We start from the raw sequence: 16,437 nt of genomic DNA on the forward strand, positions 1-16,437 counted from the left end.
GATAGAAAGTTGCATTCAAAGACACACAGAAGCCTGTCAATTCACCAAAAAGTCACATTAAAATGAGACCACACGCGCGCGCGCGCACACACACACACTTTTTGGGATTTCGGGATGCATCTTCTAAGCAATATTAAACAGCAAGAGGTCCCTAAGGCTGACTGAAACTGTATTAGCCTGACAAATGTGTCACTTGTATTCAATACACTTAATATGTTGCATTTTATTATTAACCCAAACTCCTGCTCACTGAGATCATGAAAGATTAATTTAGCTGTGTGTGTGTGTGTGTGCCACTCTAGGATCAAACAAATCAACTTTATAAAAAAGCAGCTACGGCTGCTAAATCCAGCGCAAACACTGGATTTTAACTCGATGTTAATGCTTCCTGTTTCTGAGATCATAAGGCACTGACATACACACGTATATCAGTGGCCTTGTGGGGACACAGTCACGACTTGCCGATTTCTAATCTCGACTTGGCAAAAGTAAGAAAGGAAAGGTTGATACCTCTGTGGTGTGTTTGCCCGTGCATGAACGGGCTAAGCTCGTGAGATAACTTCAGCCCATCTGCTAGCAGATCAAACACGCTCACTCTCTGCACAGCAACACGAAACAGGCTCACAAAACAAACACTACTTTGCACACACACCTGAGGGGCCATGAAAGGCTCGACCAAAAATCTCTATGGATTCATATAAACTCTGCGGCTTTTTTTTAGTTTTCCATTTTTCCACAACAGAGCAAACAAACAAAAAAAAAGGCCAAATAGATGAGATGGAGTCAAATGACGTGCGCGCAAACACGCACAGAGGGTGGAAATAAGGGGGAGGAGATGTTGACATTCAAAGTCTCAAAAGCGTTTTGTCCCAACGCTGCTTCCAACTGACAAGAGGAAACGCACTGTGTTAGTTAATGGGACGAAAGTGATTAACATGCTGTCAGCGTGCCCCACTGAGTACTGTAACTGTGGGTAAACAGACCTTGTATAAACACACACACACCTCACTTCAACGCACAAACAGGACCTCGGGACAAAATGCACTGTCCACTTCAGATTTGATTATGTAACCGTCTGATGGACCATAGTGCCTTTAGCAGGAAGAGCATCTTTGTGCAGTGAGACAAAAATCAATGTCAGACCATGCTCACTCATCTCCTTCATTCATAAATTGGGTTACCCTCACCAGCCGAGCTCCTCATGACATGAGTGATCTCTCACACAGCCTTAACTTTGATGGGTTTATGTGTCAAAAAGGTTTCTATTCTACCACAACAACAGCCTTTAGTACAATATTCTTTGTTTTCTGAAAGTTCACTTCCCTGCTGATCTCTGCATTAGTTTTATCAATATGACCTTTTCAGGAAAAACAGCAACATTTTTTAAGACAATGTGTTGCCATTTACCATAGCAGCACCATGTTGAAATCCTCTGTGTGCAGAGGATAGGATCTACTACACTTTAGGTCTACACCAGGTTACTCTAGACATATTTTCAGCAATCTTGCACGTGCTTTGGCTCAGTTTCAGTGCTGCTACAGTCTTCACTAGATGATGATCAAGTCTGATTGGCTAACTCAGTCAGTTATTACCCTCATTAGTCTGTTTTTTGTTGTCTAAGATCTTAAGTGGACAGTGGACTCTCCTTTCTCACCAGGTTTACCTCTGATACCAGAGTGCACAGGTAACAACTGCACTGAGTCAACAGAGCAAGAACTAAATGCATACAAAGAGAAACACACCTGCAGAATTCCCACAATCTTAACTTTGCCCAAAACCAGACAATCACACACATTTATACACACACACTCTACCTGTCATCATCTTCAGCTGCAGCCATAGCCTGGTGATTTCGTGGCAGAGTTGAGACACTCTGTTCAATGCCATTGTTTGTTTAGGGAGTGCATGTGTGTGTGTCCACCTCCCCGCCTCTAACACACACACACAGAGTTAAAACACGCTCACGCACGGCCGCATATTCTGTCAGAGAACATCTCGGTGGAAGTTACGGGAGTCCATTCTGCTCCAGCCGCTGACTGAGCTGTCACTGCTCAGCACAGCCCCCACACACACACACACACACACACACACACACACACACACACCCTCTCTGTCTGTGCCAGCCAGGAGGCGGAGCTTCTGGAGCATCCAGCCCGCCCCCTGGCTGAGAACATGGAAGAGAACATGGAAGTCTATTATTATTATTATTATTATTATTATTATCATCATTATCAAATTACTATACTATAACTTTTTAATTGTACTAAATGTACAATTTAGCTTCAGTAATATTTGTCTTGAATATCAGGCAGTATGTAATATGATCTAAATTCACTGTAAAAAAAGGATCTCTTGGCCAATGCTAATCAGCTTTTAGGAGTCTGTCTGTCTTCCTGATTCAGCCTCTTCGTGTAACCAAACAGACATAAATTAGCTTAAATGTAATTTGAGATTTTGGCACCCGGTTCCTTTAAAACAAGAGCAGAGTATGTACACAAATGTAAGCAAATAAAACAAACACGCTTTGAAATGGAAGCCTCTGTTTTCTTCCGCTTCTCTCGCACCATCGTACAGGCACAAAAGACACACATAATGCCACTGGGGTCAGCAGGGGGACCCCCTGCTTCACTCTCACACACAAACTGAAAATTTTGACTCTGGGGAGTTTAATTCACGTAAAGGCAGCCTTGCTGCCGCTGAACAGTCTCAGATTTAGTGGGTTTCAACATGCTTTATTTTACTACTACTGCTACGTTACTCTTCATTTCTATATACAAAAAAATCTGAGAAAAAAATTTAATCAATTCAAATTTGTGATAAAAACACTCATTAACTGAACACACACATGCTCCTAAGTCGCCTTAAAACAGTATCTTCTTTCAAAGTGAAATATGTGCTGCTCTGCCAGAAAGTGACTGTACATTTATCTAATTTCCTTTAGAGCAAGGCTGTCAAACATAAGGCTCGAGGTCCAAAATCGGCCCGACAAAGACTCCAGTCTGACCCTGGTTAGCTTTGGAAAATGTGAAGGAGGGCATAGATTTTGCATTTTTTAGAGTTTTTCCTACTGGTAAAGACCTCCACAATAGTCGTTCATACCACACTAAAGTAATTAAGTAATAGATTAAATGGCAGAAAAGTTGTTCTTTTTGTAATTGGCCTGAAATTAAAATATACAGAAGGACAACTTTTGTGAATTAAGAGTACTGTTTTCTAATGACAGGAGAAAGTTTTCTTTCATTTTACTAACTTATGTGTTCATGCTGTTGCCATCACATAGAAAGACTGAGACCTTCTGCTGAAACTGTAATTATATTTCTCACATTAGGGTATGTCAGGTATTTTAAATATGTAGTTAACCTTCTGAATGAGTTCAACATTCCTGCTTTAGACTATTATAAAGTCTTCTGTGCATGTAAAAGGTGGCAAAGTTACAAAGGCTAAAGTCCACACTAGGGCTGTGCCACATCTGATTGTTGGTGATTATACCAGTAAAAAATTTTCATGTTACATAAAAAGTGTCATAATGTCATATGAATGGAATGGGGACGCCATGTGTTCACTTTCCTAGCGCACGCAGCCACTACACCAGGCCAGACGTATAATTATACAAGTTTTTTAGGCCGAATATTAAAATATTTTAGCAGGTAGAAATCATAGAGAGAGTGGTGAAAGTTCCACAAAATAGACATAAATGATGGTTGTTGTAAGGTTGACAATAATATTAAATTAAACATGAATCTCAGTCTCGTCTGAGATGAGATTATCAATAAATGAAAGGCTGGAGCCTTTTTTAAAACATGTTCGTGTAATAATGGCCGAAGGTCCTTCAAGAGCTGGCATACATGAAGGAAGCTGTGTCAGGATGGAGCCCTGTGGGCGTACGTGTACATTTACATCATGTCAGATTTAGAAGATAGAGCACGTCGGCTGTTGCACAGGAAAAGGCAGAGGATTTTTAATAGCTCACTTCCTGTCTCTACCACTTTATCATGCATGCAGTTTCACCCACTCGTCATCAGTTTACACCTCCACCCCTTAACATTTACAATTTACACGAAGTCCGCAGCAAAGTTATCACCATCATTGTGAGCTGCCTTCAGATTTCCTAAATGTATATTGATTACTTTTCATTTCAGTTTTTTTCACTGATATGTGAATGGTGGCTCCTGTAACAGCTGTTACTGTGGGAATACATCTTCCAGCACGACAGTGATCATAAACTCAGTGCCAATGCAGTAAAAGCAAACTTGGATAGAAAAACACACAGTGAAACACTATCAGTCATGGATTGGCCTCCCCAGAGTCCAGACCTCAACATTATTGAAGCCGTGTGAGATCATATTGACACAGAACAGAACAAAAGGCAGGAACATCCACAGAAGAGCTTTGAATGTCCTTCAAGAAGCCTGCAGAACTATTTCTTAAGACTACTTAAAGAAATTACAGGAAAGCTGTGAGTACTGCACATATGTATCACATCTGTTCTGTTATGGAAGGTGTGTTTCTATGCACAGCTCTATCAATCTATTAATCAATATCGATATAAATAAAATATTATTATATTAGACGTCTAATCAGGTCATTTTATTTAAAATGCTGGTCTTTGTGTATTTGATCCTGGTAATGTAATTTATTAACTTGCCAAAACCGCTGATAACCTCAATCGACTAAACACTCCCAACTTCTGAAATCAGCACATGATGAACTTCATCACATGCTTCTCTTTTTGAAAATGTCATATCATCAAAAAGAAGCAGCAGCCAAATCAAATTTAAATCAGGTTATTTCCAGGATTTCCTCTTTGAAATTACGGCTTAGAAAGAAAAGCAGCCTGCAAAATATGGCGGCCATAAAGCAGAAAATGGGTCGAATGTGAATTGTGGAAATGTGCATCTGTGCACATGGGATGCAGAGCAGACATCGGTGTGTGCATACCATTGCAGAGGAAGACTAGTTGTACCTGTATGTGTGTGCATTAGGGAAGCAGTGCAGACTACAGCTAGAATAACTTACAGCTTGATTATTTTGTTGAGACTTTCCTCCCCAGCATCCGTGCCTACAAAGAGAACAGTATTGAATCCTTCCGCTTCGAGATCAAACACTATAGGCCGGCTACAGCATAAACAGGAAGACGGCAATTGTGAAATGACTCATAGGCCCAAAAAAGCAGCGGAGGCAGAGTAAGGAAATAAAAAGGTGCGAACATCTCTATAGTTTGATAAATACTGGGCTGTTTATTTAAGAAGCGATCTCCGAATTATAAACGTCCGCAGTGTAAAAGCACAGAAAACAAAACTAACAAATTCAGTTTGAAAAACAAAGACATTCACATGTCCACTGGACTCCTCTCCCTTCCTTCACTTTCCACATTGCTGTTTTCTGTCACCTCTTCTCCATATGGTGGACAGTATTTACTCAACATCAACCGAAACTTGACAGAAAGCAGGCCGTGTGGCTCGGTTAAAGGCTGAAGGCCAAAAGGATCAATTTTATCTGTAGATGGTGATAGATGTCGCACTTATCCCTGCACAAAGCAAAATTTATCACCATGCTACGAGTGCATTTCTCTACAGGAAACAAATGCACGCATATCAAGCCCTTAGTTTGACCTGTGAGTTCTGTGATGATCAGTATTCATCAGCGAGAATCAAAAGATTTAAGGAACTTTGTTAAAAACAGCTGCGCATATCACTGATAAAGGCTGACGTGATCTAAATATTTAAGGCAAAACTAATTCATTACAGCCTCATTTAGGCTGTATCAGACACTAAATCTTTCTAGAAAAGTCAAACTGAAGTTGTTAGAGGATGCCATTTTTTTGAATATCACAATGAAAATACACTTTTCCCTCCATTTTCAAGCTCTAATATTTTCAAAGCCATTCATCTAATTTATGTAGTTACCTGGCCCTGAGTACACCCCATAATTGGGAATCTGTGTTACAGTTCAGCCCCTATCTCTGAAGCTATTCTTTCTAAGGCCTTTCAATGGCAGTGCAGGCCATACCATCACGTTTTCAAGCAAATTTCAATATCACTCGAGCAGTTCTAGATAAAGCAATGTGAAACTAGCTCCACAGAAAACGTTACGCAGATTTAAAATTCCCCTAAAAGTCATCACAACATTTTTTTTTGTTTATGAACAAAGTAATAACATCAGCAAGCTAAAGCTACTTTTTTCCGTTAAGTGTAGCATAACCGCCTACGTGGGCCAGTCACTGCAACACCTGGATTTCCACTCTTTCGATCAAGAGGGGCTCATCTTATCTCATTACACTGTTTATATATATTAGATCGTTTATGCCGTATTGCTGCCAGGTTCATTAAATCAATTAACTGTTCATATGACTGTATTTTATGGCATCCAACTGATATATCAGTCAGCCTATCACAGAGGACATAAACATGGTATCATCCCACTGTTTTAGAGCTCCAGATGCATTGTTTATCATCATCTCTGAGATGTCTGCAGATCAGCATTACAACCAGTGATTGAGTGAAGCAAGCCAACTACGTTCTCTACGTAACAAGTTTAAAATATTTTACTCAGACATCAATAAAACATTACAGCTGATCAAACAGACCGCATTTAAACTGCTGCTATCTTTTATTGCATTGAAGACTTCAATAACTGAAGACTCACATCGTTCCCATTATGCCTCAGTATTGCCGCATAACAGGAAGTTTTTACCTTTTCCAACTGGACTGTTTGGTTCAATGCACTGACAGGGGCTACATTTCTCTCATATTAAATTATTTTCATATGGCTTCCTGTTAAATGAAGAATCTAATTAAAAATCCTTCTCCTTACATACATGGTCTTGAATTGTCAGGCTCCATCTTATCTTGAAGAGCTCATAGTACCACATCACCCCATTAGTGCTCTTCGCTCTCGCACTGCTGGTTTACCTGTTGTTCCCAGAGTATTTAAAAGTAAAATGGGAGGCAAAGCCTTCAGCTTTCAGGCCCCTCTTCTGTGGAACCAGCTCCCACTTTCAAGAGACAGACACCCTCTCTACTTTTAAGATTAGGCTTAAAACTTGACAAAGCTTATGGTTAGGGCTGGTCAGGTGAACCTGAACCCTCCCTTAGTTACTCTGCAATAGGCCTCGGCTGTTAGGGGATTCCCATGATGCACAGAGTGTTTCTTCTTTACTCACTTCTTTTCATTATCAATCTCTGGCTCACTTTTACAGTGTCTTTTGTCCTGTCTCTCTCCCCTTGCCCCCAACCGGTCGCAGCACACGGCCTCCCCTCTTCTGCTGGAAGTTTCTTCCTGTTAAAAGGGAGTTTTTCCTTCCCACTGTCGCCAAGTGCTTGCTCATAAGAGGTCGTCTGATTGTTGAGGTCTGTCTCTATTATTATGGGTTCTTTATGTTACAATATAAAGTGAAGTGACTAATGCTGTGATTTAATACTATATAAATTAAACTGGATTAAACTGAACTGAACTGAATGGTTAAATGAGATTTTATTTGTGGTTTTTCAAACTACAAAATCAGCTTCTGGCCAATCATATTTAAAGACTGTAATTTTTTTAAGTTTGGATTATTTGTAGTCCAGAAATATGCCACCTGGAGTCTCTTTAAAAACTTAGGAAAAATGTAAGAAATGTTATTACAAATGAGAACTTGAAGGAGTATGAATCGAAACAAAAACAGCACCCGATGATGACAGATGATCTCAGTTGTTTATCAGTTATTGGGGGGGGAATGGGAAATGGGCTGCACAATCATGAGACTACCCATGAAAGAGGAAGGCTTGGTACTTAAGGGGAAGACTGATCTCTGTCATGAGGATTCAAGAAATTACAAGAAATGATTCAAGAAATTTCCACATAAAGTAATAAAGAAAACAGCTGATTATCAATTGTGGCAAATGCGTTTCAAGCACTTACTACCTTTGAATATCTGCTGTGATTTTGTATCTTAGAGAACTTTAGCAATCCTGACATTGGACGAATGGCCACAAGACTCCATCTTGACAGGGGATAGAAATATGACTTGATAAAGCTACAATAAGGTGGAGAACAGGATCAAGAAGGAAAAAAACAAAACACAGCACTAGCTTTGTGATAAAGTATTTCGAGAATAGCTTGTACTAAAAATATACATATCAAAATGGCCCAAAATAGACTTGAAATATCACTGAAAGGCAAAGATCTAAAACACACACAGACACACACAAAAAAATATCAAAAGCTGCACGCTTCCCACATGCATACATGCTGGATGGAGACACACACACAGACACACCTCTCCTTTCTCTGTCAACCTCGTAGACTTTCGAGTACTGATGCCAACTTACTGAACCACCTTGTGTAAATAAGGATCTAGCAGATACCGTAATGCTTTCTGCCACATGTACTTCCTCTAACAAGGAGTCTCAAGAGCCATTTGACAGTGTTGCCATGTTTTCTTGTGCATCTTCATTCCCCTTCTTCACACAGTTTCCATAAAAACAATCTTCAGATTATAAGTATGACGAATGACTAAAGATGAACTGGTCAGCTATGGGTGAATTATAAGCTTGACCATCAAGACTGCAGAGAAAATCTTCTATCATTATTATTATTATAAAATAAATTGTGAAGAGGGGGAAGCCAAGATTTAGCCAAGTCAACCTATAATGAACCCACTAACTTTGTGAGCGCAAGGTTAGTTTCATTTTGTCATGTGTTCCGATTTTCTCCAGAGCAGCCTGAGAGCACTGCAGAAACTAAACATCGTGCTCTTGTGAATATTTTAAGAAATCCTTGAAACCTTTACAAAAGCCATTCTAAACCCTGATGGCTGGTTAGGCTATTTAATGCTAACGTAAGGCATTAAAAATGGCAGGAACTTGTTCCATAAGAGACGATTTAGCATTTAAGAGAAAATGCATCATTTGCAAAAAAAAAAAAAAAGGGGGCACATTTCTGTTGCTTCTTATTTTACATTTCTTGCAATTTACCTGCACTGCAAAAGCAATGGCCTATACCTGTGTGCTGCAGTAAGTGAATTTCTGATGTCCAAAATAGACTTCAAAATCCAACTGTAGCTCAAAGTTGTCATCTGTGACATTACAACTCCACGTTCCTGTCTTAGATGAGCTCAGTGACATGAAGCAGAACACCTTAAATCTTACAGAAACACCTCTGCGAAACTCACTGTGCAGCCGTTGACAGCAGCGGCTGTATCTGTAGTAGCTCTCCATCTCCTCCAGCGAAATACAGACAAACCTCTCGCCTGCGCATTCTTTCATCCTGACTCTCTGTCCATTCTCCTCTTCCTCGCTTAACGTCTTCATCTCCACAGGTACGGAGCAGAATATCACTTCCCTAATCCTCTGCTGTATTTCTAGACCCTCCCTATTTCTTTCATATGCACACCGGTCAACATTTCTTGAGTGATTACACTGGTCTTGTTTCCTCGGCCCCTCCCTTCTACTGAGAAAGTCTCTGTACAAACAGTCGTGGTAAAAAGAAAGCGCACCCTCTTTAATTTCTATGGTTTAATTATGTGGAAATAATGAATATAATCAGATCCATAAAAGGGCTTAAAATTAGGTAAATACAACCTCAGATGAAAAACAGCATGACATATTGCACTGTGTTGAAATGCAGAAGCACTGGTCAGAGGGCCCGGTGGCGCCAGTGTCCGGCAGCCTCGCCTCTGTCAGTGCGCCCCAGGGTGGCTGTGGCTACAATGTAGCTTGCCATCACCAGTGTGAGAATGTGTGTGTGAATGGGTGGATGACTGGATATGTAAAGCGCTTTGGGGTCCTTAGGGACTAGTAAAGCGCTATATAAATACAGGCCATTTCACTGTGTGAAACTTAAATACACATTTACTGCTTTCATAGGAATAGAGGGCAAGTATTAGCCAAGTGCTGCTAGACAAATACACTTGATTCACTGATTAAAAGCAAGCTTTGGACTTCTGCTGGTCTGAAGCTTTCAGGTGTTTGTTAACACAACACTAAGGAGGAAAGACATCAGCAATAATCTTAAAGAAGCAACTGTTGCTGCCCATCAGTCTGGATAGAGTTAAAACGCCATTTCCAAACAATGTGAAGTCTGCAGTTAGAAAGATTAATCACAATTGGAAAAAAGTGGGTGAGTCTTCCCAGGAGTGGATGTCCTGGCAAATTCACCCCAAAGGCCAGACCGTGCAATGCTCAGAAAAACTGCAAAAAAACAAGCAAACCCAAGAGCTACAGACTTCACAGGCCTCAGTCAATATCTTAAATGTTAAAGGTCGTGGCGGTAAAAATCAAAATATAAGACTGAAGTATGGCTTGTTTGGAAGAATTTCCAGGAGAAAATCTCTTCTTTCTAAAATGTGGCAGCACGTTTTAGGTTTGCAAAGTTACATCTGAACAAACCACAAGATTTCTGGAACAATGTCCTTTGGACTGATGAGATGAAAGTAGAAATGTTTCACCGTAATGCACAGCGTCATGTTGGTGAAAACCAAATGACATTTTAGCTCAAAGACATCATACCGGCTGTCGAGCACGGTGGTGGGTTATGATATGGGCTTGTTTTGCAGTCACTGAGTCGAGAAGCACTCCTCTACATACCAAAATATTTTAGGGGCCATCTATCCAACACCTAAAGTTTGGCTCTAACTGGATGATGCAACAGGACAGTGATCCCGAACAAATTTACAACAGGACGGCTGAAAAACAAAAGAATCAAGGTTGAAACATTCATGATTGAATATCTGAGTACAGAGAATAAAAAACTATTCTGACAATTTTCTCTCACCGTTCAGTGTTAGAAAAAGTCAACATGACAAATCTACAGATTCACACTCTTTGGGATAAAACTGAGACTAAAAATTAAGAGAAAAAACACAACCTCATGAATGCTAAACAAAATTTAAATAGAAGTCACCGTCACAGTCCAGCCAGAGCTTGATTGGTCAGCCTGGTTCCTTCAGCACAGAAGCGACTTGATTCACTCGAGTGCATCATGTGTGTTAAAAACTGCATTATCACAACTTCACAAACACTCATTTTCATGTCGTCAGCATTGTTCAGCTTGGATTTTACCACATGGATTATTATCAAAGAATATGCTACTTTGGCCTGCACTATAAACTCTGAGGCAGAGACTAACTCCCAGTATCCCTACAGCAGAAATGGATCCACAGCATTTCCAAGTCGCACATCTTCATAACACATGAAGAGTGAAGGGGTTAAAAGATAAACCTCTAAATTAATCTGCATGACAACAAAACTAATTCTCTGAGAAACATTACTGTTTCTAGTCTGGTTTTTCCTTAACTGTGACCCTGAAATGACCTCTTAACCAAGTTGTGACCCAAGAAAATGTTCCAAACTTTAAAGAAGCTAATTTTTCCCACTCAGGCAGCACTCACCTGTCTGTGTGGACTTATGATTCCTTTTTCTTTCCACTGTTTGGCGGCCACAGCAAAGACTAGTAGCCATGATGAATGTAGCAGCTCTACTCTGTTCCCTTGACTTTGGCTTCTCCTTTTAAACTACACACATTTCTACCGTCGGTGTGTTACGACCTAAGGTCGATTAGCGACTCACAGCCTTATCAGCTAATCAGTTACCAAGGTCAAAACACCAAAGAGCGTTGCGTTCAAGAGCACACATTAAAGTGGCAGCTGGTCTGCCAGGGTTAAAAGAAAACTAAGTGACTAGCGCTTTGGTTTACTGTTTTACTGACAGACAGATGAGGGTGTATCTGACTGAGATAGTGATGGGGTTGTTTTTTTTTTTTAAAAAAAAGAAAAGTTTTTTGGTATAATGCATTGAGAAAATATACAACAAATGCTGAATGCAAACCCAGCAGAGATAAAGTCACAGTGTCATGGTCACAAGAAAAAAAGAGGAGATTTTAGCAATTTATCAAGAATTATATCTGCAGAACAAATTTACAATTTCAACTACATATGTTAAATGAGGACTTTCCAGTCAGATATTCATATATTTTCTGTAGCATTGATTACATTTTACTTAAACAGCACCAAATCATAGCTACAGTTACCTCAATAAGCTTTAGACTATAAAGACCCTACAAAAATATAAAGAAACCCCAACAATCAGTCGATCCCTTGTAAGCAAGTAGAAAGGAAAAACTCCCTTTTAACAAGAAGAAACCTGGTGTCAAGTCATTTAACTTTTAGCCTCTAACTACAGCAAAACCAAAAAAAATTTTTCTGGGATAAATTGATATTTAAATTAAACCAGGTTCCCAATAACCATGACTTATTGTAAACAGCACAGAAAAAGTTATGGACCGAGCTACACCATGCATCATTTGTAAAGCGTGTCATGTTTGTTTCCCTTTGTAGCTCATTTGGTCAAATTTCGAGTCCCTCAGACAACTGTGGACTTACTGTAACCTCAGCAGGAAACTAAACAGGCAGGTTCTTTTATTATGCTTGAATAAGGAGGGAAAAACAGAAGAGGGAATCTCCCCGTTAGCGGTAGGAAATCCTGTCCTATCATCCTGTCGCACTGATTTAAGTAGCAGAGACTGAACCACTGAACATCATACATACACAGCACGTCCAGTTAGCGTGAGAGTGAGAAAACTCCAATTAATAAAAGGAGAATCAAATACACACTTTAAATCAGCACACACACTCTAACACTAACCTCTCCTCCAGGTCGGCTGATGGCTCAGACTGTGGTGTGTTTGTCGGGTCAACACGCTGATGGATACAGACAGACTGTGGAGCAGTTTATTGAACACCTCTTGGCTCTCCTGAACCATCTCAAATAGAGACATCTTTCCTTCAGAGAGCAGTTCGTACCATCTCTGTGAGCTTCCTTTCTTTTTCTTTTTTTTTGTGAGGCGTCTTTTAAGCTGCCTTCCTCTTCCTCTCCTCGATTAGACTGCAGAGTGTGTGATTATTTATCTCACTCCATGTCTGGGCTGCGTTTATCGCAGGAAAAGAGGGGTGGAGGGTGAGCTAAGACATAAATCCCTCTCCAGCTAATTGCAACTGGCTCGGCAATACGTGCACGGGTGTCATATATCACAGGCTAAGACTGACTCTGGGTTGGCCGTTTGGAGATAAAAGTAAACTCAAGCTATTTATTTACTGCACATTTACGTGCAAGTAGCAGCAAGTGGTTTATGAGCATACCACAGTGTTTTTCACCACTTCTATCCAACACAAGGACTTAACTCTCACATAGTTTCATTTTCTTAACCAAATTCCTCAACTGCTTTTTTAAAAGTTATTATTCATTTATAGATCATGAGGAGTCAAAAAGCTCTAATAAGCATGCAGCTCAGACAATGGGAGCTTCTGACTGTGGCACTGTGGTACCGGTGATAGGGAAGGAAACTAAAATTACACTGGTGCCATCTGCAAAGATCTCCACCACCTTTAGAGTATCGCATTACCTTTATTTCACTTAAATCATCATCACACAATCGCACAAGCATTTCCCAATTTAAAAAGTACAAAGCACGCAAGCAAAAGGTGGTCATGCACTTTTCATTATGTGGCATTCTGCACAATTAGATTTATTAATGAATCAAGTAGCAATTCAAAAGATCAAAAACCTATTCCCTCCAACTGAAACCGTCTGCAGACGTAATCACACTGACAACAAACTGAATTATCCCGCCTTATTCCTGGTAAAGCCCATTGTCCGACTTAAGTGCTCCTGGAAACTTTGGGACAATTACTTGGTGTAATATTTAGCAATGTTACAATCTTTCATGTCCTTATTGTGTAACTGTTACGTTTCCAAATAAGAGGAGCGCACCATTTAAGCTAAAGCAAAAGCAGAGTTAAATGCGCAAAGAAAGGCTGCAGGCTCAACACATTAGACAACATTATGTCCAGCACGAGGTACAGGGCTTGTATTAAAGACCATTACCAAGTCGATAGCTGAAGTCATTTGAAGATGACAATTTAAATTGAAAAAAATTATTTAAATAAATGTAAAAGAAAAATTGAAATTAAAATAAATATAAAATTTAAAAAGCTAGTGAAGTAATTATTTTAAATTTGCATATTCAACTCATATTACAATTGTGTAAACTAAAATAAATTGGTGTATCTAGCTCAGGTAGTTTAGTCCAACTGGGTAAACTCAGAGGACGTAACCCTGTAAAGCCTGAACTGTGAAATATTTGCCAAAAATATATGATTTATTTATTTTTCTTGTGAAACCAGAGTGTTTATTGAATAGTCTGATCACAAATAAAATCTAACTGCATATATGAGTTTGAATTTGTATCATTTGTGCTACATCCAGCATTTCTGTGCAATTTGTGCTCACAGTTGATCTTAATAAATTAAAACATAACATAAACATGTAGGTCAGTTAGGACTAAAAAAAGCGATGAATAAATCTCATCACACTGCTGATGTAGAGGTCTAAACAAACTATGTATCAAAGATGATACATTTGGCATTACAGGGTTAATAACCAGTAGCAAAGCTAGACGATCTTTATAAGAGGAGCAATGCTGAGACCATTAACTACACTATGGTGGCACGGAAACTGATGTCTCCTAGTATAGTATTTTTTGTTGTTCTTTTTGCTTTGTTTTTGTCATTCACACCTCATTTGTCTATAGATGAACTGAGGCACTGCACCAACACCCAGTGTACGTGATAAATGAATATCACTTTGCACTGTGAATCGTGAGCACAAGTATTCAAAAACAGAGCTCCTTTCACCAAAACAAAATCTTGCATTAGGCATACTAAATAAAGTCTTCTTCGCAGTTATCTTGTCTTAAAATATCATATGAGCAAATTATGTCAATAGATTCTAGTATTTCTGCTCATCTGCTGCAAATCCTGCCAAACTGTCTGCTCTGTGATTGGGTGTAAACTCATTAAATATAGTATATCTGGGCAGAATTGCAGTTCTCCTACTTTTTCTAGAAGCTCATAAATCATTTATTTTTTTAATAAACCACGAGATTTGCTTCACACATAAGCTGCGATTTGTATTAATAAATAATTAGCAATTTGACTGCTCCAGTGAAATGCTCAACTGTGTGAACATGTGAACTCGGTATCTGTAATTTGCGAATGACAATGATTTGTGAGACAGGACACTGGCATCAATTGCAGATGCTGGCAAATTGCTTTTGTGAAACTGGCCCCAGCTGACTAACTCCAACACCTGCTGTTTAGAATTCATAAATGCTGCGACTAACCTCTCAAGCAACTGGCTTCAAGCACTACGTGCATATTTGTGAACAATATAAATAAGCACAGATTGACTTCTGTACAAAATATCATATGTAAAGGACTGAAAAAGCTAACTTGGATACCTGGAGAAGACTATAAAGATGTGTTAATGTACGTTTTGCTTTCAACAGAACCACAGATGAGATGACGTGAGATGTGATAAGCAGTAATGTGGTGCGATGGAGCGTCCAATAACGCAAGGCTCTCCTTACCGCTGATCGTCGACAGCACCTCCACGGCTTGCTCTACGTCTTCTGGAACAGACGTCCCCTGCCCCATCCTTATCCTGGACACCCAAACCTCAGCAGACTGTCCTCCTCACATGTACGTGACTGCTCCTAAAAAAAGGGCACAGATGCTGAATGTTACCAAAAAGAAAGGAACAAGTAGATCTGCAGCTTGAATAAAAATTATTTTTAAAAAGGAAAACAGCAACAATAATAAACCGTGAGCATACTTCGGCAGCAGTTTAAGTGAAACAACGAAGGAGAAATGGTGAGAACAGAAACCGGCTGATGCACTATCCATTTAATTTGGTCAGCAGAGAGGGAGGGGGAGGAAGGAAGAGACACCCAGGCCACAAGGCAGTTTTGAAATTGCGTAACACAATTTTAAACCATCCATCCCTCTGTGTAGCAAACACACACTTCTGCCTTCAGTGGTGTTAATGACATTACCACTGCTAATTTTATCTTGTCATTAAGCTGTGCTGTACAGTGAGCAGTTTATTTTTGCATTTTGTGTTCAACTTAGGTCGCCCGGTTTATTTATGACAGACTCGATTTCGGGGGCTTTTCGGCACGGCATGCTGTTGTTATTGTCTAAAACTGATCACATGATTGTGTGGGAAGCCCAGCCTAACAACTGTCTTCCTTAAACCAACACATCCAGTGATCCATGTCAGGATCTGCTGACCGATTCAAGTTAAAAGCACAAGTCAGCACTTTATAAGCAAATATTGCTTCAGCTGAAGTGGTTAGTTTCAGTTATGATATCAAGTGAGATCAAACAGTGTCAATGTCAGAATTTCAGGCTGTTTTCTGGCAGGTGAGATCTATATTACAGCAACACAGACTCCTCTCCTCTCTTCACCACACACACGCACAGCTCTGATGACTTCTAGTAGAACAATCAAAGCAAATTTGGTCAATTCCCTCTCCAATTACCAGTCCCCCCTGACAGAGGCTCCTTTCATTGCTTTGACAATAGAACAGCATGCTCTTAGTCATATGGACTGAGATCTTGTG

General features: G+C 39.7%; 1 protein-coding gene across 8 annotated transcripts in view; it reads right to left on the reverse strand.

The window, feature by feature from the left end:
• mcf2la (mcf.2 cell line derived transforming sequence-like a) overlaps positions 1 to 16,437 on the reverse strand; it is a 52,291-nt gene that overhangs the window by 34,133 nt on the left and 1,721 nt on the right. For 2 of the 8 annotated variants that reach the window (XM_080876830.1, XM_080876831.1), the window contains exon 2: positions 15,403 to 15,528. In XM_080876830.1, the coding sequence (XP_080732956.1) occupies positions 15,403 to 15,469 (67 nt within the window). In that variant the 5' untranslated portion in view covers positions 15,470 to 15,528. Of the gene's footprint in view, positions 1 to 1,814; positions 1,942 to 11,368; positions 11,409 to 12,620; positions 12,853 to 15,402; positions 15,529 to 15,647; positions 15,671 to 16,437 lie in introns of those variants that run through there. The other 6 variants (XM_080876828.1, XM_080876827.1, XM_080876832.1 and 3 more) reach the window with 5 other exon arrangements.

This window comes from Rhamphochromis sp. 'chilingali', assembly GCF_963969265.1.
Source record: "Rhamphochromis sp. 'chilingali' genome assembly, chromosome: 3".
NCBI lineage: Eukaryota > Metazoa > Chordata > Actinopteri > Cichliformes > Cichlidae > Rhamphochromis > Rhamphochromis sp. 'chilingali'.